Here is a 24,140-nt window from a genome sequence, read left to right on the forward strand (position 1 = left end):
TATTATGTGATCGTCATTTTAAAAGGGTCTCCAACGCCTAGATGACAAACCAGCGAAACAAGTTGGATATGTATTAAAAATTCTCTTCATCGCGTAAAGATTATTTTGGCAGGGCTTTTAGGAAATAAATAGATTTTGAGAATAAATTTTAGTGACTTGTTTCGTTCTCCTCGACAGCGCAGTGAAGCACTCGAAAGTTGCTAGTGTAAGAGGAGTCGCGGCGATTTAGTCGAAAATGAACGATGGCCGCTTTGTCGAGAAATAGTCTATAATTTGGCGGTGGCGGACAGCTTCGACAATTCTCTTCTAATTGTTGCTGAACCCCAACACGTTGTTGGTATTAATGTCAACTTGGGGGAAGGCTCTGAAGGAAAACGCGCACTGAACTTTGCATACGTCATCGGCCAAAATGGCCTCCTTTGAAAATGAAGACGCCAGATGGAAACAGTTGTTGATTTTAAGTGATTGGCAAATTGGCTATAAAAAGAAACGTGTATATACTTCATACAATTTAACGCTTTCAACTTATTTACCCCTTCTTTTGTACAGGTGCACATGACGCACGGTGAGATTCGCTCGGCGTTGCCGACGTCTATAGTTACGCGATCGACTGTACAAGTAACTCGTTCTTTAAAGAGATCGAAATTCAGACCTGGTAGACTATTGCAAGCTACTCTGGGATTCCTAGTTCGCGAGAAATAGCGAAATGTTTTTAATCGATCCGACGCTACGTTATATTTTTTGCCAACTCACAAGAAAGGGTCCGGTAAGTCCATGGCTTGCCTTTGTATCGTGTCAATGGTGTCCGAATTATCGCAAAGAACTTTAGCCAGCGACACTTTGCGTAAAGACGCCAGTTGGGCTGTCGTGTTCATGCAAATGAGCAAGATATTAACGTGTTAGTAGACTCTGTTTAGGGCACGATGGCCGAGTTTTCTAAATCCTCACCTTCGGTGAAACGAACGAGAGGGTTTCCCGTCTCGTACCAGAATCGATCGCAGTTACGTAACATTTGGAACTGAATGCCCAAAATACAGCCGAATGTAGGCCCAACAAGACCCCCGTGTAACGGCGTTTCGATTAGTCCTCCAGTAAATAAGTCGATGTCGTTGACGTTTCTATTATCACGTTAATGTATGTTGTATAACAATTTATTTAATTTAACTCGACTCGTTAAAAGACTTACTCGTAAATATTTTTGAGTCTCTCTACCAAGTGTTGCGGAATTTCGTTACGCAAGTCGTCAAAATTTCTCGCGCGCGTCAAATTGCAAGCCTGTCGGTAGTCGTTGTACGGAGCCAGCCCGTGGTCCCTTCCTCTTTGAAGGTTAAGAGACGCCAAGTCCATCCCCGAGAAGGGAATGCGACTGTCCTCGAACAAATGATTTGTCACTTCTTGCGTGATAGTGTTGTCGAGGGTTTCCATGCTGCTCGTCACGAGTCCCCGCATTATGTGGTCGATGGCGTGAACTGAATTGTTGCATTTATTAGAAATAAGTACAATTTATGAGTGTAGAAACGACTTTACCGGTCATCAGCATGTCGGAGTTGAAGAAACCTTTGCGGAGAAGTAGAGGATCGTTCATTAGTTTGTAGCCTCGGTCGTATCTTTCAAGAACGGGTTTTATCAGGCTGTGCCCGAATCGGAAGGCCGCTGATCCAAATTCGTTTAGCATGGTGGGGTTACATCGGGGGTTGTATCCGTCATGGTAGTTTTCGGTTTCAAGTCGCAAGCCAAATCGGTTCAAAAAGTTCAAACCCAAAACACGAGGGAGAAATTCTTTGTACGATATGTGTTGTTCAATCGCAGAGACTATTCTCCGGGCTTTAAACGAAAAAAATGTATTTCCAATTATTTGAAACTACGCTAATTTATCTTAAATTGAGCTTCATAAATAATACCATTCTGATAGAGTTGTTCGTCGTTCCAGTGTGAGTTTATTCGCGCTAGGCCGTCAGCAACTCGGTTGTGTTCCCTCAGGAAAACCGTATGAATAGCGGCCAAGGCTGGCTGCTCACTCGCCCTGTTGTCGCCTTTCAAAATTATAACGAATCATTTTAGTAGTTTCTCAGAGTTGAAGGGAAATGCAGTTTGGCTGGCAAAATGTTGGAAAGCATGTTGTTATTCTAATCCCCTCCCCCCATTCCCTTAATACACGGTACACGACCACATTATCCCCAGCAAAATTGCGTTGCCCTTTAAAACCATCGTGATAAATCGCATTCTCACCAGCTTCAAAACAGAGCCTGGAAGGCGCTCGGCATTCTTTGTGAAAAGCTGTTTGGGGAAGTAGATCCATAGTACCTCTATTGGGATTCCTCGTTGAATTCATGCGTCCACCGACGAAAGCTCGCAAAACTTTACCGTCGCAATTGTCCGAACCGTAGATATTGGACGAATCTAAAAAGGTCGTTACTTGGTTCAGCTGTTCACGTGGACCTAATTTTAACTGTCCAGCCATAGACCTAACAAAATGCAGGCATTTGGCTTGGCCATTGTTATCTGTTGCAGGGTAGAAACTGTCTTGGTTGGGTATCGGTATGGGCAAGCATTCTGGATGTACGTTGCGGGTAGAGTCGCACGATTTGCAATTCAGAGCCGTACCTCCAAAACCCTCATTCATCGGCGTAAAGGTTAAATCGTGGTCGAGATATTGTCCCCATTGCATGACCATCAGGGAATAGCGTACGTGCGGGACACTAACGTCGTAATGGACTGCCGTCGATACAGTTCTGGGACTCGGCAGGGGATTTCCGGATACCGCTCTGTTTCTAGGGGAGGTCATTCCGTCGTCGTAGTGGGCAGGTATAATTCTGTTGAATGATCTGATACTCTTGCCCCAATCCGGGTTATTAAGATTGTTACACCAACCAGTCATCGTGCGAAATCGAGACGTGTGGTCGCACGGAAGGACCTGGTCGTCGCAGTCTAGAACTTTCGGTAAATCCAACAAGTCAGTGACATCCACGTTCGGGAGCGCGTTCATCAGGTCGTGAACATTGTTTGGGGGCCTCCTGTTTTCTCGGTCTCGTTTCTGTCGGAAGTGATTGCTAGATGCCCTACATTTACATTGACGATTTTTGGTACCATTTTTATTTGCTAATACTAGTTCATTGCACTTACGGGTTGAGAAATACGTCAGCAAATCCTTGAGACGCTAATTCCAAGACCATGGACTGATTGGAAACGATGCGCGCCATTCTTTTCGGTCTAAGGAAACCGAGATGAGTTCCTTGAGGACTTTTATTATCCGCCACGCCTATTCCTGTTTTCAAAAGCGGAACGTGAATCGAAATCAATCGAAATACCATTTCAATAAAATAATTAAATAGTATCGTACTGTTTATAAACGATTCTTCTTCAATTTGTCGTAACTCAGCAAGACTTCGCTTTGCCCGAACCATAGACTCTTCCAACATTTCGTCCGGTACTTTGAAAACTGGGGAAGCTGCGAAGGAATATGTTTTCAATTGAAACCTATTAAAACGAATTATTTGATTCATTGATTTTTAATTTTATTACCAGTTTGCCATTTCAACAGGTCTATTTCCGGAATATCGGCAGTGTCGCACGACTGATACGCGTTTCTGAAACGAGCAAGTCTAGTTATGAACAATACTTGGCTATTTATAAGATATAAAACGCTCACAAGAAGGGATCGGATAATAAGAAAGTAGAGGGTTGCATAAAATGAATTCCGTTGGCGTTGTTGCAAATAACCCGGGCCAACGTAGATCGGCGCAACTCGGCCAATTGCTCTGCAAGAGACGACAACAACGAACCGTTAGACGCTATCTTTCAGTGTAAAACTGAAGCTTTACCTTTTGTGAAAGAAGACGGTGGGATATCGTTTTCGTACCAGAAGCGGTCTCCTTTACGGAGGTAATGAAACTGCCTGGCTAGTAAACATCCGAATGTGGGACCCACAACGGCCCCGATTATTGGTTTCTCTGCCAAACCTCCCGTGAATAAATCTATGTCTGCTACATCCCTGGAACAATGAGAAAATTTCGAAATATAGCGGGGTAGTTTTCGAAAGATCATAGGTCACTAACTTGTAAATATTGCTGAGCTTTTCAACGCTATCAGCCGTCATAATCGCTCGCAAATCGCGGAAATTGTTAATGACTGGGTCCAAACGACAGAATTTTCTCCATTGAATATAGCTCGGAATACCGTGATCGCGTCCTTGTTGAATTGTCATTGCCGCCATGTCAGCTCCCAGGCCAGTTTTGGGGTCGGCGAAGAGGTTGTTGGTCATTTCATTGGTGATGAACTCGTCTCTCGATTGGGCCTTCTGGCTGACCATTCCCATGACGTATTCGTCGAATTTGTCGCCTTGATACAGGTCGGATGGTTGAAATGACGTTTCGCTCATCATCCTGACGCCTACCTTCTTAAGTTGGTCATTTTGGGCAGTAACAAGGTCAAAGTGCGACGGCATCATGGAAAAGATGAAACCCAGAACGGCGGATCCCACCGCGTTGGATATGCCCGCGTTTATGTTTATGTCGTAGCCCATAAAATGACCACTCGACTGAATTTGAAGGTCGAATTTGTCCATTAGCTCCCGACCCAGTGTTGCCGGTAAAAGTTCGTTATAGGTTATGTGTTGAATCTAGCGTTTGTAGTTATTCAAATATGAATATTTCCTGAGCTGATAAAGAGTGGTAAGGACATATTAACATACTTGAGCCCCAACAATCCGTCTAGCTTCTTCATATAATTCATTGTCTTTCCAATGGGGGTTAATATTAGACAATGATTTTGCTACTCTGTTATGCTCCCTCACCCAAAGTGTGTGCATCACCATCAATGGGGTATTTTCATTAACTCGTACATCACCTGATAAGAAGTCAATTAAGACATTTCCTACGAATTCAAAGTTTCCTCTGCACTATACCTGCCATGAAACATTTTTTTCTTCCATTGCCACCTCTACAGTCCTTGCTATCGTCATCTGCTGGTAAAAGTTCCGTGCCGCTCTGGGACTTTTGCGTTTTTAATTGCCCTCCTCGGAAGTTTCTCAATAAGTTGTCTTCCTCCGCGGAGGACCCGTAGATTGCCGAACCATCCAAAAAGGACGTTACCTGGTTGATCTGTTCTCTGGGACCCAATGTACAAGCTATTCTCGGAGCCGTACACGAACGGGTATACTCCATGCATGTCATTCCAATGCGTCCGTAAGCGGGGTCATCTTCTGGAACCCGTATGGGCATACATTCTGGATGTACCTTCGAAGAAAGAATGGTCTTACAAAGTCCAGTGGTAGTTCGAGTTTAGCGGAGCGTGCTTTTTACTTTGTCTTGAGGTATTCCGCAACATTTAATTCTATGACCGTGAAAGCCAGCCGACTGTGCATTATGAGCTATGTCATGAGACACAAACTCGCCAAAAATTGCCAAGATGGCAGTCAAGTGCGGGTGAGGTCGGTCAGAATCTCCGTGAACTGACAAACTCACTTCTCGACCACTTGGTAATTCTCCTCCGGTTACGGATACTCTAGGGACGCTAATACCTAGTAGAAAAAATATTGTGCTAATTTGACTTTTTTGTGTAAAGTGAAATTCCTAAAGTCTTACCGTCAGCGTAATCAGGTGGTAAATATCTCAAGTATCTTGTATTAGCATTTCCCCAAGTAGGGTTTTGGACGTTGTTGCAGTAGCCACTATAGGCGCGATATTTCCCTGGCTGGCAAGGAAAGTCGACTTCCAGTGGACAGATCTGGGACAGTGCAGTTCCACGGATATCGGCCGTGGGCAAACCAAATATAATTTCTTCCTTGCCCAAACCAAAACTAAAATGCAACGAAAACACTATAATAAATAATATCATACGAATACCATTAACATTCGACTAAATCGTACTTTTTAGCCACCAAACGGGTAGCTTCTTCGGCTATCAAAGCTGGTCGAGAAAAGTTCTTAGCTGCGACTTTGGTTTTACCCATCGCGGCTGCGAACCAGGCTGGAGTACCCTGCTGTTGAACGACACCTAAGATGAAATCAAGATGTATTTGAGTACACGAAATTTCCCTGGTGCACTGCCAGGATCGTCTTTAGAGCAGATGGCCTCTGAAAAAAGCAATACACCCTGTGCCTCTACACACCCAATGACCCCTTCAACATCCTAGAATGGGGCCCCCTAGCGAAGTAAAGTTTTGAAAAATGTTTCACCACCTTGTACATTAAGGAGCATAACATCCCCAATCACCGTGTCCATTCATAAACACGCACCAAATCGTGAACAAAGGCCTAACAGCTCAGATTTAGAAGCATGGAGTGAAGCAAATTGCTATCAAAATCCTATGAGAGTTATCATAACATCCAACAAATTAGAGGTAATCCTGATATTATAGATTTTCAAACATGTATTCTATATATTGCTTGGCACAAAGTGTGAAAACCATTGGGTCTTTTCCTTGCATGAACTCAATACAGTTTTTAAACCGGCGCGGAGGGAATATTAAATATGCCGTTCTCTAAAAATATGTTGATTTCCGAAACAACTGTTTTTTTTTAAACTTTTTTCTTGTTAATATTTTTTTCTATCAGAACTTTATAACATTATAATCAACTCCACCAAAGACCCAAATTAGCAAGCAGACGACCGAGCAAAGGACATTAGTCACGTGGTTTTATGAGAGGAGGAGCTAGCACTCGCCTTAATATACTATGTTCCACCACAACGGCGGGGAATCAAAGCCGTTATTCATTCCAAGTAGCGTTATTTATTCTTGATTACTCACTTAGTGCGTATACGCACTAAACGCTAACAATAGTGAAATTATGTTATAGACGAGGGAGGTATATACAATAGGTCGGCAGTGGCTTAATTACTACGCGGTACATGAACCTAATACACAAATCCCCAATTCGGATGGTGTGTAAAAATATAGTTATCAGGCACGGCATGCTCCATCCACCAAAGAAAACAAGGAAACATATTGAAGGACGGAATTGAACTTCAGATTCACAATGCATTGGGCTCACCTCCCAAATCACTGCCCAGTTAACAAACCTTTATTTATGTTAAAGCGGCCAAGACAGACTGAACATTCTAACCCGGAAGACGCCCCAGAGTTTTATAAAATCAAAGATAAGTACCACAATAAACGACTCATTTACGTATTTAAGCAATTACGACCGAGTTCTGGTGGGAACATTTTGCTTGCTTTCGAAAAAGGTAATCAGAAACGCATAAATAGCCCGCGGCCAGAATTTCATCATATGAAGTCAGGGCGACTGTGAAGGAGGATATACCAAGCTAGAGAAAGGATGAAAATATGTAGTTAATTAGTAAAGAATACGACGAATGAAGGTTAGTCCTTCCAAGTCTAGTCCATCCACCCTTGATAAAATTAGATATTACGCTGACCACCGGGAAAATGAAGACTAAATTGAAGATTACGATCACTTTTGTGGTAGGGAGCCCGGAAGAAATCTAATATTCAAGCTAGGTTTCCAAAGGTATAAAAACTTTATTTTCATTTCTTGCAATGCTTAATCTTATTTCACCTTAACTGAAAAAATTACCCGCCCTCCTCCTCCAAACTACATTCATTTTTTATTATATTTGTAAATCAATTGTGGTAAAATGTTTCAAGGGAAAAACGTTCTAGGTGGTCAGATGACGATCAAACCGTTCGTTTATTAATGGGAAAAACTAGCCATGTCCTATCGCGGGAGTCAAGGTCACGGCTTCTAGTGTTGATAAGTTGATTGTCTACGAACAAAATGAAGCTAAGCTAAGAGTCCCAAAAAAAAGGGATGTTTTACGGCGCAACCATTTTTTTGTGTCTCTCTCCGGGACTAAAAAATAATGTTATGCATAGACACCATTAGAGGCACTACTAGTTTGGTTTATGGTGCGCTCTATATTTCTGCTGTGGAATACGAAGAGGGCGCAATGTATGCGTACGCCCAGAGTAAATGCAGAAGGGGAAATCAACAACAATCATCTATAGCAAAATGACTCATTTTGAATAAACGGCAGAGAGAAAATGACGCTTAACCGTAGCTTTGGTCTTTCACGTACACTAGCCGGGCGAGTCTATTTGGAAAACTTGAACTTACAAGTTGTTAGTGCATGTCTATTCATTTTTCTAAGCTTAGTTTAGGTTGGGATAATGAACTAAAAGCTATACATATCTCACCAATGCCTAATACTGGTTCATTTTTGTAATTTTATGGGTTTAAGGGGGCGCTAATATTTTATTCGCCTATGGGCGCCAAAAGTCTAAATACGAAACTGTCTACTGGACAAGTGTCACAAGACACGTGAAACCTATGATCATGTAATCAGTAAGACTCAAAATAAATATTTATGTTGAGAACGTTGCTCAACGTGACGTAGTATCTTGCTGAAATCATTTTTTTACTATTGCCAATTTTGAGAGGCTACCTCGTGTGTGCAAAGGCTTAACTCAACATTTTACTCAACGGCGATTTCGTTGAGCGTTACTGAACGTAGCCCGTGATTTAAAATTTAACACTTTCACTAATAAGATTCAGTTGATGGAATCTTGCAGCAGGTATGCATAAGTGGAAGTTACTTTTATTCTGGGGTCAAGTGCCGGCCTCGAGAACAACACCATTGAATTCAGATATTCGATTCAAAGCAATGGCCCCGAAAATCTATTGATCAACTGTGTCTCTACATCGAAAGCAAAGCATCTAACCTTCCACAGTACCAAGACATGGCAGGTTACTTCGTGGGAATTTGGTTAAATGAAAATACACCTCGTTTCCGGAATAACTGGAATAACACCGATGTCCGTACAAACAACAGCACCGAAGGAATATAAACTACACTGTAGTGGTGGAAATAAAACGGCAATAATGACACTAAGGGCGATAAAACATGGAAACTCAAAGCCGTAACTCATGTTATCACCCCCTCGCAATACTTATCAGACCCATAGAACTAGAATGCTGCCGCCTACGGCCGAGCTTGACGCCAGTTCGCCTTGAACCTTCAGCCAATGAGAGGCCGTAGAGTGGTTCCGCCAAGGAGGATAATAATCCTCCTTGGATCCGCTACTATAGCGGGAGATAGGTGACGTCATTCTCTCTGGTGACATTAAATTCTTGGCAGAACCACTCTTTGAGCTCTGATTGGCTGAGATCTGGCTATCGTCTGCCACGGCGTTTGGCCCATTTGCCAGTTACACGGCAGCATTCTAGTTACCTATGAGATTTCTATGATCAGACCAGTATACAAAATTATATAAAAAAATTAAATTACATTATTGTGATAAGTGGTCACTAATTAAGTGTGAGGGTGACATCCTTTAGCGCTCGCTCCCACCACACACCCTAGTGACGCCACTGATTTAAGTTATGAAATTTAGATTTGAAATACTCTTGTAATTCAACAAAAAACAATTTCAGCCATATGCATGTATACAGTGGTTTGAACGAAACCGCACTCGGAGAAAAAAGAATTTTCAGTGATTGATAAAAACGAGAATTAGTAGAACTTTTTTCTGTTAATTGGGGCTAAATCCGGAAATTAATTCGTTTTACCTCTCACGAGGAAGCAAGGACAAATTCGATTGACACTTTAACTGAGACTGAATGGAATAAATTGTTAGTGATGTAGCTTATCTTATGGTAATACGAATCTACAATCCCTCCAAGTTTGAAGGCTATGGGTAACAGCTATAGTGGCTGGTTGGGATAGGTGCACTAAAAAAAGCCACTATCAGGAAATATTAAAACTACCCTCTCTATTGAGAACGGACTTCTTACCACTGTTAAAAATATTAGGTTCGATGTTCTTCAGTCGCGCGTCGACTATGACCGCTGCTTCGTCAATCAGCCTTTGCATATCGGCCATTGACATTCTGGGCATGTTGACTCTCGGTTGGTCTGGAATGGGTTCTATCACCCTGTTCGCATGGGAGATGTGTTGCGCATTTCTGTTGCTTAGTTGTCTCCTATGAATCCTAAGCTCGCGCTCGACCCGGGATACCTTTCCGGAATTGTCGGTTGATATTCTAGACGATGCTGGCACGTCAACCACTTGTTCAGCGAAAATACACTGGGCGAAAATAATTGTACAAGCCAGTACGGCAAATATCCATTTCTTGATGTCGTATCTGTAATTGAAATTAATTGGAAATTACGTTGATTGTACTATAAATTTTAATGGTCAAACATTATTGACTTGGTAAATTTTGGTGAATCAGATACTGAAAATAATAGGTGAAAACTATTCGTAAGTCCGGAACTGTTCAAGACAACTGATTCGTACCAAGCTATGACGTCACCAAAACGTCCCGGACAGTTCAGAACTTGTTGTACGAATAGTCTGAATTTCAATCCTAAAAGCACGTATTAAGTAGTCTAAAAAACTATTGAAGGCAAAATTAAGAGAGCTTAACCTTAGGTTCTTGATGGTACCTGCTTTTGAGTAAGTACTGCTCGGAGTCTCGGACAGTTCCGAACGATCCGAGAATCGGTTCACGGTAGCCAATAGTCTACGCCCGAACAGTTCAAAAGTACTGTTCCTGGCGACTAGGAGCAACAAACACCGCACCCCACAAAAGGAGAACGCAGCCCGTCAAAAGTCGTGTATTCTCTTGTGTACATTTTTCATTGGTTAGACGCTTTAGCACCTGCTGCCGGCGTCGGAAGGGGAAAATTCGTAAATTGTCTTCCCCCTTTCCGTAAAACGTTCAGCGTAAAAGTTCGTCAAATGAAATTTGTACGCACCCCTGCGTTAGCGTGTTTAAAGGCTAGCTGCGTTCTCCTTGTGTTTGTTGCTCCTAGCTGGCGAATAGACTGCGCAAGGATAGTTTGAACAGCTCGGGACTGGCGAATTATTTTCACCTATACCGCGCGTGATTAGCCTAATGACCCTCAGTGCCGAAATCTTCGGTCTTAATTATTTTGGCGTTTCAGGGATTTCGAAGTCGCTAACGGAGAGTTTGAGCAAAGTTGCCTTGATCTTTAAACTTTATCACCAAAGCTGCTTAGATTCATCTAAAATTTTAGCTAAAACGCGAGTTTGAGAGTGAGTCTTTAAAATTTAAGTGCCTAATGTAAGAGCTAAGCTAAGTTAAACTTTCTTCAGACCTAATTTTATGATCTCTGTGCGAGTTCAGTGAAGGAATTTGGTTGATAAGACGAGACTGAGCGGAGTTTGTTTGTGAAGATTTATCTCTCAAATATTAAATATTTTGGTGTGAAAAACACCATTTATCCTAAAAACAATTCTTAAATATCTGCGGACATCTTCGTAATAACTCAATGTGGGTTGATTCAGAATGGATACCGTTTGTGTTTTCATTAAATTATATAGTTATAGTTGAGCCGAATGATATTAATGAAGAGTAAGCCATATTCGAGGCAAACGAAAACTAAAAACCTCGAGTCTGAGCTGAGAGCATCTTAGAAATGGACATGATTCAGAGCCAGAGAAGAGTCCTTAAACGTTTTTTTTTTGTAAAAATGAGTCCGACCCAAGCCCAAAAGACTTTACTTAAAAGTAAGAAGTGTGAACCTTGGAAGCTGCCAAACCTTTGACTACACGAAGGGTATTTGAGCTGTTTCGGAAGGAAATCTGGAATATATTTAAATTCTAGTAATATTAGCGAGCAAGACAAGTGTCACACGATCAAATAAAATTTCTCAAATAGACAGGTGAAGCCAGCCCTCGAAAGCATGAACGATAAACTTGTAGCTTGTTAGTGTATACGAAGCTTTGTTCTACCCAATATAGTTATACTCTTACTGGTGTCCCCGTCACGTATTCAAGAGGGCTGGCTTCACCTATCTAATGTTAGGTCATATTTTACTTGAATTCGACCTAAGACTAATATTTGAAATTTGCGATGACACAGTTATATTATAAAATACAGCTATGTAATAGTATAATTTAATGGGAATTACGCAGAGTATCGTACACAACTAGAACCGGCTAACGCTGATGATTTTTTGGGCAAGTGGGAAAAACGACGATTGGAATGTATAAAAAAGGGTGAAGGACGACGAATTGCCGGTCCTATTGGACAAAATAGCACCCTCTCCATCCTTAGAAACACGTCAAGGACATTCGACAAAGGGGGAGTGGAAAAAAATCTTTTCAAATTACTGGTATTTAAATCGCCTTTTGAGTTTTATGATGCGCTTCGATTAGGCTAATTAACCTTTACCGTAATGCGCTTTTTATACGGCATCGCGTTAATTAAAATAAAGATTCGTTTTAACAAATAATAGAGGCTATATTACCCGAGACGGATTACGGGTCTCACCCTAAAATTTACATATACGAGCTATACAAAACGAACTCTCGAATTTATATTCGAGTCGGTTTCTAAATTAGGCTAAGGTCGTTCGCTCGCCGTTAAACGAAAACTAGTTTATCGAGAAAAAAGAGACACCAGCTCGCGAATTATTAATTAACGGGATGAACACTTTAGGGGAAAGTCCAGAGCCGGAATGGATAAAGTCAGTACTTATAATTATCCATATCAGTATACGTTTTTCACTTAATATTCGGGGGTTATATTGTCAAGTTACGATTTCGCTCTTATGATATACAATTTTTCGGAAAAAATCAAAATCCACAATTATTCAGTTATAGCGGCATCGCTTAAGACTCAAAGTGGAAGAATTTACGCAAACTCTTCTTATCCACGGTGATTTTTCTAGCTGACATCATAAACGAACCAAGTTTGTCAACGAAAAGCGTAAAAAAGTGATATTATTATAAATGTTAAAATTCCGATCCATGGTAAATTTAAATTTTAAAAATAAATAGATATCAAAGGAGCTGATACTTCATGGATATAAAAATGTTTTTATTAACATTTTTCGGGAGCTTTCAAACCGTGGTCCTTCGTCAGCCGTTACATCATTAATATAATATCGCAAACAGGCGAAACAAAGAAATGGGGTGTCCCGAGCCGAGTGGGGGTGGTGCGAAGGGTGACCCATTTCGACCAGCAGCGTTCGCGTTTCATCCCAAACTAGTTACTGGAGGGATAAACGCCAAAACTCTCCCTCTCATCATTGTAACCTCTCCGTCTACCTCACCCCCCCCCCATCCCCTCGGGTCATACCTTGAGCCTCTTTTCGGGTCTAAATCCGTAACCAGGAATCTTACCACGCAATTGCGTGTATATCTTAATTCGTGATTCGCACGAAATTATATAAAAATTGTTTTCAAAAAGAAGACGACAAGGAACACACAAATGAAATTATATAATAATAAGGTTTTTAACAGTGTTTGTACTTCCCTGGCGGAGTGTGACGGGTGAACGTGAAGAGAAAAAAGAAAATGTAGGCGTTATGACATTTGGGTGTCGTTGTCTAGCGACCACACCTATAACTATATGGGCTCCTACCCAGACTGCTATTCCTGCAATACCATTATACCGTCGTAATGTGATTATCTACAACCAAAAAACGCGGAACTTGAGAATCTCTAATTGGTGACTCCGAGAGGTGAGTCGCGCAATGCCGCATTGGGAATTTCATATTACTTTACAAAAGGAACATTAAAAATCCCTACGATTTGTAGCTGATAATGCTTGGCTATTTTGAATGCCTACTAATCCCTATTTTTTTTACTATTCTTATAACATGTTATCGACGGATAATTAAAATATTACTTCATATTATTTTTAGAGGTTAGGGATGGTTAACTTTTATTCAATAGATAAAGCTCTCAAAATTATTCGTAAAACGTTTTGATCAAGTAATTTATATTTCTGTATTATCCGATTAATTATTTGATAAATTTGTAAAATTAATCGGAAAACGACGATTTTTTCGATAAAAAGCTCAAATTTTACGAATAATACATGTTTTTTAATCATTTTCCGAAATAATAACCGGTAAGTTTCTTTGTTTACATTTCCCCTCGAAAGAAATCAATTTAATCATGGATAATGATTAACCATCCCCGACCTCTAATTATTTTTAGCATTAAAATTTTTTAGTAGTAGTTTTATTTAAATTTTCTTACAAAATCACTACAAAAATTATCATAAATAATGTAGCACTCAGTTTCATTTAATCTAGAAGTGAAGAGAAGCACATTGTGAAAAAACTAAATTAAAAGAGACTTAAAACGGTTTTAAAATTCACAATTTATTTATTTAAAAATCCAACGTTTCGGAGGAATTTTAAAACCGTAAAAGTATCTTTTAATTTATTTCATTTAACTTTACATTTAAAATTGTAAGTTATAGATAATTTGATAAATTTTCATCTATAATATGTAATATAATGTAAATTAATATAATATTATATTATAATATATCCGAATTATTTTATATTTCATTATAACTTGTATATGGTATAATGTCGTTGACAATATTTTGTAGTATATATTATTTGAAACGAAGTACCTATTAACTTTATCTTTGATATATTGTAAAACTAACGCGACTCTATCTTTACCTTATGTAAAGGTATCTTAACGCTAAGGGGCAACCCGTTTGGCGAATCCAGGAAGATTCTTCGAATATCTGCTATTGAATCTCCAACAATCACTCTCATCTTGCGCCCCCCCCCCATCTCAACGGGCTTTGAAGAGCGAACAGAGGTAATTACGCATCTTCCGAAAATTCTTATATACCTTCGAGAAAAAATACTTTATTTTTAAACCTTACGACAACCATTTTCTATAAATATCCGTTGCATGTTTTCATGCAAATTCATCTTTTAAAAAAAATCTTCTCAACATCCGCGTACTTTTCGTTCCCGTTATAGGACAAATATAGAAGATTGTTTTGCAATAATAACCGTTATTATTATTAAAGAAAACGCGTATTCGATTACTGTATTAATTATCTTATTAAAAAGAAAACTCGATTTCGTGATTAAATACGTCTAACTTCCTTGTTAAAAATCAAGAGTGAAAGTATACAATACATAACTTTAAAGCCGGTACTAATTTTCGTATAGAATCGTATTGTCTTTAACATATCAGGAATCATCTTTCGAAAAGTTGATCGGGTGATTTCAGAAGAGGGTTTATTTAGTTAGCGCGCTACGTGGGCCCACAGCTTTACAGATTTGTTTCGAGGAAATTCAGATTGGAATTTTCCTAGTGGAATCTTTCATGGTTTTGGTCTGTTATCCAAGTAGGCGAGAGTTAAAAAAAAATAAAAATACGGTGTTGAGCGACACTTCAAAATTATTTGAGATTTGCATTTTTCATTTATTAGAAAACGGACAGAAAACGAGATACACGCTGTATGCGCAAAGGTACCGTTCAATCGTTCTCGATGCGTTCTTCAAGGGCGTAAGAATATAAATCACCCAGTATAGGCTAGCCCAGCTAGTTAGTACCCATGTCCTGCGAATTTTAGAACTTTTAAATGGTCAACTTTTTCGAGGGATGTATAAAATTTCAATGTAAATAATTATATTATATATTACCAAGAATGTATTTATTTAACGAGAATTACAATGCGCAGACGATCCGCTGCCATCATGGTCTACTTTCCCCCCAGGCACGAGAGGGTGGAAGGAAAAACGTCACCAAAGTGTGCTTCATCCGCGTCCGAAGACGTAGGTTTAGTGAACCAATGAGAATCCAGGCTGATTTGTTTAGGGGGGAGGAATTTACTTTTCGAGAGTGAAAGGTAACAACGCTAAAAATCGTATCAACAAAATAATTACCCCTAACGTATAGATCAATCCATTCTCGATATTACAATTCATTATTTTTATCTCACACTCTCGTTAAAATAATTGAATAAACGATTTTCTAAATTTCATAATTATTGACTGATAAATAATTTAGTTGAAAGAAAAATTTTAATTTATAGCGTCTTCTAATATCCTTTTGCTTAAGATGAAACGCTGATTTCAAGCTAACAGTCCGCGATGACCACGACATTATCAAAAATCAAATGGCGCTTTTCATTTGAAGCAAGAATTAATTTATTTCTATTCAGGGATAATGAAAGTTTCATCTCGTCCATTTACAAAACGGAATTTGAAAAACGGAATTTGAAAAGCAACAAAATAAGTATAAAAATTTGGCAAAGATGTTATCTATTGAAATAAAGTTATTTTCAAACTAATATTTGAAATGGACGTAATGATTGCATCCCGGCGGCCCACGGGTTAGTGGGTCAAACGCTCCTCTCGAGTTAAACAATGGCCATCAATTCATCTTTTCCCAAAAAATAACTCTCATGTCACACGACCCGTTTTAACATTATCAGCAATTTGGAAAGAACCTCTTTTAAGATTTAATAAAAAATAAAAAAATTGTCTCGGAATTAAAGTAAATTTAAAGTAAACTATTTACGAATTTGGATTATGTTAATATTAAATTAATAATAAAAATAATTTTAATTTTTTTACAGCGATTGACTCTTAATTAAATTCCGTTTTAATTTCATTTATATCAATATTAAATATAATAGGAACGTAGATATAAATACCTGATTTCCATTCGAAATAGTATTATGCCAGTCTTTACAGAAAAAAACCCACAATAATCCGCACAAAATAAGCGTTTAAATATAGTGTTTATTATTATTTTTCGTAAACGGGAAAAAATTAACTGTTATATGAAAATATAAAAATTGAGTGATTTGAATATACGCGATTCAAGCGCGCGGCGTCGCTGGAGAAAACGGAGGGTTCATCCGGAACATCTTCTGACTGCGAGGTGACTCTTGATTCTGAAACCTTCAAAGAGCGCTCAACGAGAAAGAACAGGTTAGCCCACGGTTCCCGAAAAATCAAGTATGTCCGGAATACGCTGATGACTCTCGGAATACGAAAAAGAAAATAAAGGTTTCTCTCTTCTTGGCGCGACTCCGCTGTAGCATAAGGAAAGGGAGTTTTTCAAACTAAACTAGGAAGAGAACAAGCTTTATAAAGAAATATTCCTCCAAAAAAAAAGCGGGGGGGGGGGGGCGGGTGGAGAAAAGGGGGAGACTCGCGGCGGAAGAAGATGGGCAATTTTCAAAAGCGATTGTCTTCCTTCCCGTCTCGTTTTATGTAACCCGCGCTCTTCTCCCATTGGTGCGCCCTTCTTCGGCTCTACCTGGCGGTCGTCACAATATTAATAACTTAGCCTCCAGCTCGGTTTATCTTTTTGGGCATTATGTCATTTTATTTGATTTGTATTTGATTGTGTGTTGTTGACATTACCTTCAAGTGTCAACCTCAGTGGATGACATAGGGTAGGAGCCCCACTAAACATTTGTATAGTGGAAGATACGGGGAGGGGCTCTCGGACTGCCCCATTTTCGAAAGAAAACGCTAGCTCGTCCCCTTTTCTGAGATTCTGGGCGGAGAAGCGCCGATGAAGTCATAAATGACGTTGTACCCAGGTGCACTTGATGTTTCTAGCTAATTTTTTGGCGAAAAAGCATTAAGTTACCGCCATAATGAATTCCGGCCAGGTAGAAACGCCATTATGTAGATTTGAACAAATTTAAGTGAAGATGAGAAAAGGTGGCACGAAGATTTGTTCCCATTTCCACCAAAAACGGACCGCGCCGACCGACCGACTGCCGCTCTCTTTGTGATTTATCTATTTCAAAACACTTTCATCTTCTTGGGAAGGCGACTGAGAAAAGAGAAAAGTGGCGGGTAAACAACGTATTAATGCTAATTAAATCAATGGAGCTAACTCGTCATTAAAATGTGGGCCAATCGCGTGTTTCGCGTATCTGACATTATTTTGCACAATTTCAGTTCCTTTTTTCTGTTTATGCACAATCTAATCGTGATTTCGTACAATCTAAATCTGAAATGATAGGCAACTAAATAATATTAGTATTATTAGGACGTGCTTGAAAGTTGTCTCCTGCAAAATAACGCCAATGATGTAAACGAAAACGATTGCCAAAGTCACTCGTTACTCGCTCGCGTAACTACCTTTACACGGTTGAAACTAACTTAGTATAGATTATATAAATACAAAAATGGATTATAGATCCGCGTATTTTATTAAACTGTGTTCGAAGGAACGTTCAAATTACTCGTGATTCACATTACTTCGATCAAAGATGGATCTGGAATGGAAAAAACATATTCCGCAATTTCAGTCCGCAACAATTCAATCACTATTTGCAGCTGTACTTTGAATAATCGCGTTACAAAATATTTGAAAATTGATCGGGGAATTCTAATACGTATATTATAAATCATATAAATATCTTGTTATTTAAAGGGAATATAACCTGCAAAGCAATCTTTATGAAAGACCCCTTAAATTTTCCGAATTTCCCTGTAGAGTGGCACCAAACATTTTTAAAGCCAAAGGCAAGAGCGGCCAGAGCTGCAAACGTTGGTGTTCCACACCAAATGCCTGAGGTTATATTCCCTTTAACGATAAATCATTGCGCGTACACTCGGAAGATCCCAGTGGTCAATGAATTTCATATCGCCAAAGTTCAAACGCGTCGAGAGCCTAATTTACGCGGATAAAATCTATCCTGAAATTGATGAGGGAGACCCAGTTCACGAACGTCTTTCTTCAACACGAATTTTAACTTTTCGTCCCGTTAATATCTTGCGCGATCCAATTTAAATTCATTTGTAATTCCAAACGACGCGGCAACCCCCACTCGAATCGAATGATGAAAAAAGGAATTTGAGTGAAAGCGAAATACCCACCTAATTATCGGAACTCTTTGTATCGCCCTGAAAACAGGGCCGCGCGATAAATTTGATGGCTTCAGCGTTCGAAGTGAAAGGATCTAGGCTTTTTTTTTAATTTATCGGATGAAAAGCACGAACGGATAATGTTAGCCGTTCGCGAGCAAAATGCTCAACGAAAACGGTTTGGTTGAAAGTACGGCCCAAAATGTCCCATAGCCAAAGGGCTAATCCTTGAAGTATATTCTCTACGGTAGCCTTTTATAGTGTCTAGAAGGAAGACGTTTCATCCACAAAGAAAAACGCAAGCGCGAGCGGTCATATTCACGCGGCGTATTCGAAAGCGAGTATATAAAATATAATATTGGGCAACGGGTGCATCGGAATTACAACACTCACGAATATCGTGAACCAATAAGTCGCTTGCTTTCTCCGAAAGACAAACTTGGCACCTGAATTTTAAAAGACTTGAAACAAGATGCCTCGATAGAGATTACGCGTTTCTTACGGATGTATTTCATATACACAATGTTGCAGTAGCCGTCCCTTGGGTAGGGCGAGCGGGGCAGTGGCCCAGGGCGCCAAAATATTAGGGGTGCAAAATCGAAAAATTAAAATTTTTGTTTTTTTTTGCCCAGGGAGCCATTTGGACTAGGTACGGCTCTTGCGCACACTTAACCCTATCAAACTTCTAGCATATGTTGCGCGTAGTTCTATAAGAAGTCTAACTCTTTCTTTTTTTTTTTTTTTTGACATCCACACATCGGTGTCGACCCAAGGCCTTAGACACCAGCACACAATAACTGATTAATCAGGGCGAGATATGTGTAACGGCCACGCCAACGGGGGGATACGTGGGGACAGGGGTGGGGACACCCGTGGCGGAAGTATTCCGACCACCCGTTGGGGGATTGGTGGTAGGCCTCACACGGCCATCCACAAACTCTGCCTCCCGGACGCCTGGGATTACAGGAGTGAGCCACTACTCCCGGCTCTAACTCTTTCTTTAAAGTGATAAAGATTTTGAGAACTTTCGGTTTCATACCATTCAAGTGTAGTGTGCAAAATTTGTTAGATAATGTTTTAGTATAAGCTAACTTAGTACGAGCTCGGAGAACGGTTGTAGGGCCTTAATTTGCCGCGTTGATAAACATTTTTCGAAGGACTTTCATTTCAATTGCTAAGAAACTACCGCCTCGCGTGATTGAGATGAAAATAGTCGCTCTTACGTTTTTTAGTACGGTGGTCTGGCTAGATTTTTAGACGCGTTGGTACGACAGACCGAGGTTAAGACGAGCATTAGCAGCCAATCGGCGGGTCGACTTTAAGGCGGTCACCGTGAAGAAACGGTTAACAAAAGGCTATTTAATTTAACGTCGAATAACCAAAATATGACAGCTAAGTACAAAAAAATAACATTAATGGTAGTTTAAAGAATGGCTCCGATGTAAACGAGACGTAACAAGTAACTAAAAACTCGGCAAATTACGAAGTTCGAACGCGTCAAAGAAACACGGTTTTGCCCCTATAAACCTTCACCAAACCGAGCTTCTAACTAGTCCTGAAATATTTGGATCATTTGAAACAGACCTGCATCATTAAATAATAAATGATGGGACAACCACGAAGTAACAATTAAATTCCGGCCGCGCACGGACAGAAGAAAGAGTAATATGCAAAATCATCCGAGAAAACATTTTGTGAAAAAAATCCTAATGAATATCGGAGGTGTGCGTGTTTTTTCTTGGTCCGAAGGGGAGGTCTGTGGCTAACGAAGCCGGGGTATTGTATTTCGCTGTCTTTTGAAACGAAGCGGGAATATTCAATGACTTTATCGTTAACTTTCCGACCCAGCTACGGAACTAGAACATCGTTATAAAACTGGTCGAAAAGACTGGCCAGGCTGCGGTGGACAATGAGTACATTGTTTACCAGAAGACAATTACTCGTACCTACCCCTTCGCTATTACTAACGTGTCTTCACTCTCGTCAACACTTTCTTTCAGAGAGAGTGGCCCACCGCTGCCGACGCGAAACCATTTAAAAGAAGGGGGCCAGCTCCCAAGACGTTCTCGAAAAATAAATAACAAGACAGCGCGACCTCTATAGAGAAAGATTCGCATGGGTGCTATAGAAATCACACGCTTCCAATTTCCGGGTTTTGTTCCCTTTTTATTATTAAATTGAGATACATTGGCCTCGTTAAAAAGAGTCTTTTTACTTTGAAATCGAACGTGACATTGATTTTCGAAATTATAATGCGATATTTGCTGGCCGGACAGTCGTTTGTTTCGGTCCCATTTTTCGGTTTCATTTATTTATTAAATATTCACACAATTTGGCAACGTCACCGTTCGAATGGATTAAGTAACGCTTACGCTCGAAATTCTGCACTCTGTTTATTTAAATATTGATTACCTCTTAAACCACATTTTTACTGGAGCATCGGATATCAGGTTGAATAGATTAGTTTGCCCCATATTGGTTTTTGACTAAGGTGGCGAGTGGCACATTACGATTTTTCGACATCCTAAATTAAGCATGATTTAATCCACCTTTTTAAATCGTACACGCGTTTGTGATCGATTTCAATAGTTGCATCCGATAAAGAACTTTGAGGATGATGTAAAAATCTGAAGTTGACCCTTGAAGTCTCAAGATTTTAGTTAAAATCTAGGTTATTAGTTTATACGGTTCTGGCGTTGAAGACGCGCTCAGGCCGTTATGAAACAATAACTCGATGACTAATTATGCAAGAAATAAATCGGAAAGAGGCAAACCACGATTCTTCGCATTAGGCCTAAATTTCGTTAAAAAATCGTGTAATTGAAAAGAAGGAAGAAATGAGGGCGCTAGTGTACGGTTAGTGGTCAGATGCAATATTTGGTCAAGGACGCGGTAGCAAACCTTAACATTGGAACCCAATCGAAGACTGAAAATCAAAAGAAAATGAGGCATTTTAATTTCTATACCGTTTTTATCGTAAATTGCGGGGGGTGTATTGGTTAAGTTTTATATCGACGGATACTTTATCGATTAAAAAGACCCCGGTACCACCTGCATTTGATATCGCAGCCATGAAAACAGTTCATTTTCGCTGTTTTTTTATGGTAATTACATAAAATCTTTATCTTGGCGCGTACCTTTCGCGGCGGCCGAAACAAAACGAACAGTTGATGAATGAGACGAATTTGTCCTTCAACTATCTCTCAAACTAGTCCTCATCAAGTCAGCCGCATTTTCTCATTTATGGGACGTATTGAGCAATATTCGCTTTAAAGTGTTTAATTAGCCGCTCTTCGCGGTGGCATTGCTTCAGAGCCAACAGCTCCGAAATGCTATCGTGGAAAGCGCAATTAATATAAATTAATAAAGCTTTGTTAAGAACCCGCGCATCTTGCCCAGACCGGTATTTAGCCTTTCGGGTGCAGTTATTCTCAAAACGTTACAGGCGTGGATTTTGAATACTAATAATATATTCCGGTAATATCATTAACTTACCTATATCGGTGGAAAACGTGTTTAAAATTGCATTCTAATTATGGTCAAAAAATTGTACGGATTGTCAAAACTCTTTGCATTTATCAAAACGATTAACGGTTGAATTATATATTTCCGTAATTCACAAATTTTTGAAAAAAAAAATTGCCGTCAGGTATTAGACTGAAAACGTCAATGAGTAATACGAGTATATTATGGTTAGCACATTTTAGTGTACACACACTTGGGTGTGCCTAATAATTAATACCTTTTGGAAGTTTTTTTGATGGTATAGTCACTGGTTTAAAATTTTAACACCTGATTACCGAATTTCACCGAGTACTTACAGTTTTTCGGCGAATCCAATTAAGTGACTTGCTTAAGTGTTTACCATGATTACCTACGATTTTTACAAAAGTGTTTACCCCGCGGATAACTAGAGTTGGTGATAAATGTAATTACAGTAAGTTTCTAGCAGTAGCATAGCCAGGACTTTGGTTCCGGGGGGGGGGTAAAGATTATTCTCGAGAGGTGGTTCGATGGTACGGTTGGAATATTTGTGAGAGCTAAATATATTCTCGGACGCCGACTGAAAAACGTCTGAGAACTTGACTAATAACCGTGAATTGAGGAAACGATGAATTTAAAATTAAATAACACTTCAATATCTTGACTATTGTCTACACAATACTTCGCGATACAATTGGGTCCCTTTGCTGGGACAGCTAACTAAAAATGGTCCTTGCTTTGACCGCTCTCAATCTCAACAGATTTTCCGTTATTAACGGTCTCTTTTTTAAAAACCATCTTTTTAAACAATATTACCATACATCGAATAAATACCGCTAGGCGCGCGCTTACTCGCGACAAGGCAGGGCTTTTCTTTTTCTTTTTAATTATTTTGCTAGCATTTTTACGTTATGAAGTTGCAATTTACATGTAAAGTTTATGAATTTAATATAATTTTGAAAGTATAAAGGGAAAAATGGGGCGCGTAAGAAACTATTTTACAGGGGGGGGGGGGCACACGCGTCTGCTTTCAAAATATGGTTTATAAATAAAAATATCCCTATTAGGCAGTGTAATTTTAACTTTGTACATCGCAAAATATATTATACATGTACAAATCGGAGACCTGATTTTAATGAAATATTTGAAATCAGCCGATTTCACCCTATACACCGGATACCATGGCGTCCATATGTCCGAACACCCAGTGCCGTATTATCCAAAGGGTAACTAGGGTGAAGCCTACAGGGGCCCATGCGTGTTGTGTCACAAGGGGGATGTCGAGGGTCCCAAAGAAACTCGCCATGGGTACCAAGAAATGTTGTAGATCGATTTTTTCATAGTCAAAAACCTAAGGCTTCGTAAGTTCGTTTCACCCTTCATGGTTCCACCAAAGACCCCTAAATGTTTCCCTTATATATAAATAACTCAGAAAAATGCAATTTTTCGTAAAATTTTACGAAATATTCGATTACTAACGTTAATTAACTAAGGTAAATTTCGCATAAAGCTTCCAATTTTCATACTTTTATACAGTTTGTGAAAAAAATCGATGTCTTACAATAAAATGAGTTTTGTGTAGGAACGGAAGAAATACTGTGAAAAAATTGAGTTTCGTTTTCCAAATTTACAATTTATTCCAGGTTTTTCCTGTATTGATCTTGAAAGGTTTTAAATTCTTCCCTTTATAGTTAATTGAGAAAAATACCAAAATTGAGACGCGCGTATGACTTCGCTTAGAAAGGAAAATTATTATGTTTGATATTTTCAACAACACTGAAATGTTTACATTAATGAGCGATAAACTCACTATCGTGTTTATTACTATTATTATCGTCGATGATATTTCGTATTGATATTCCTGATATCGTGGAAGGCGCCATATTACCTTGTATCCCATTGACTAGCTTTGACGCAATAATTCTCGTCGATTGCGCATTGGCTGAGCTTTTTCTTTAATAAGTCGATCATGACCCCATCTGCCTTTTTAAAATGGGAATATATTTAAATAAATATTACAAAACGCCGAAATTATAGAGCATCGACGCTTGAATCCGACGTTTT

The 24,140-nt window shown here is 39.5% G+C and overlaps 1 protein-coding gene across 1 annotated transcript; it reads right to left on the minus strand.

The window, feature by feature from the left end:
• Positions 1-24,047, minus strand: LOC149947810 (uncharacterized). Its single transcript, XM_090170972.1, has 23 exons — positions 23,965-24,047; positions 10,407-10,483; positions 10,171-10,327; positions 9,753-10,102; positions 5,868-5,994; positions 5,583-5,797; positions 5,301-5,518; positions 4,904-5,234; positions 4,691-4,845; positions 4,056-4,618; positions 3,822-3,991; positions 3,650-3,758; positions 3,523-3,587; positions 3,341-3,448; positions 3,124-3,265; positions 2,230-3,059; positions 1,902-2,033; positions 1,528-1,824; positions 1,187-1,469; positions 949-1,118; positions 754-862; positions 534-684; positions 1-477 (listed from the first exon to the last, which is right to left on the minus strand). Exons 1-23 carry the CDS (start codon positions 24,045-24,047, stop codon positions 307-309), a joined length of 5,013 nt encoding a protein of 1,670 aa, XP_090027098.1. The 3' UTR covers positions 1-306.
• Positions 24,048-24,140: the final 93 nt, after the last annotated feature.

Source organism: Leiobunum rupestre, chromosome 4 (assembly GCF_980474605.1).
Source record: "Leiobunum rupestre chromosome 4, qqLeiRupe1.1.hap1, whole genome shotgun sequence".
NCBI lineage: Eukaryota > Metazoa > Arthropoda > Arachnida > Opiliones > Sclerosomatidae > Leiobunum > Leiobunum rupestre.

Bases quoted from the DNA above. Each gene is read 5' to 3' on its own strand.
- LOC149947810 (XM_090170972.1), bottom strand. From the start codon at position 24,047: ATGATCGACTTATTAAAGAAAAAGCTCAGCCAATGCGCAATCGACGAG. The intron at 4,619-4,690 runs GTATGTTAATAT...TACAAACGCTAG, and splicing joins GACGGATTGTTGGGGCTCAA to ATTCAACACATAACCTATAA. The intron at 3,992-4,055 runs GTTAGTGACCTA...TCATTGTTCCAG, and splicing joins AAGCTCAGCAATATTTACAA to GGATGTAGCAGACATAGATT.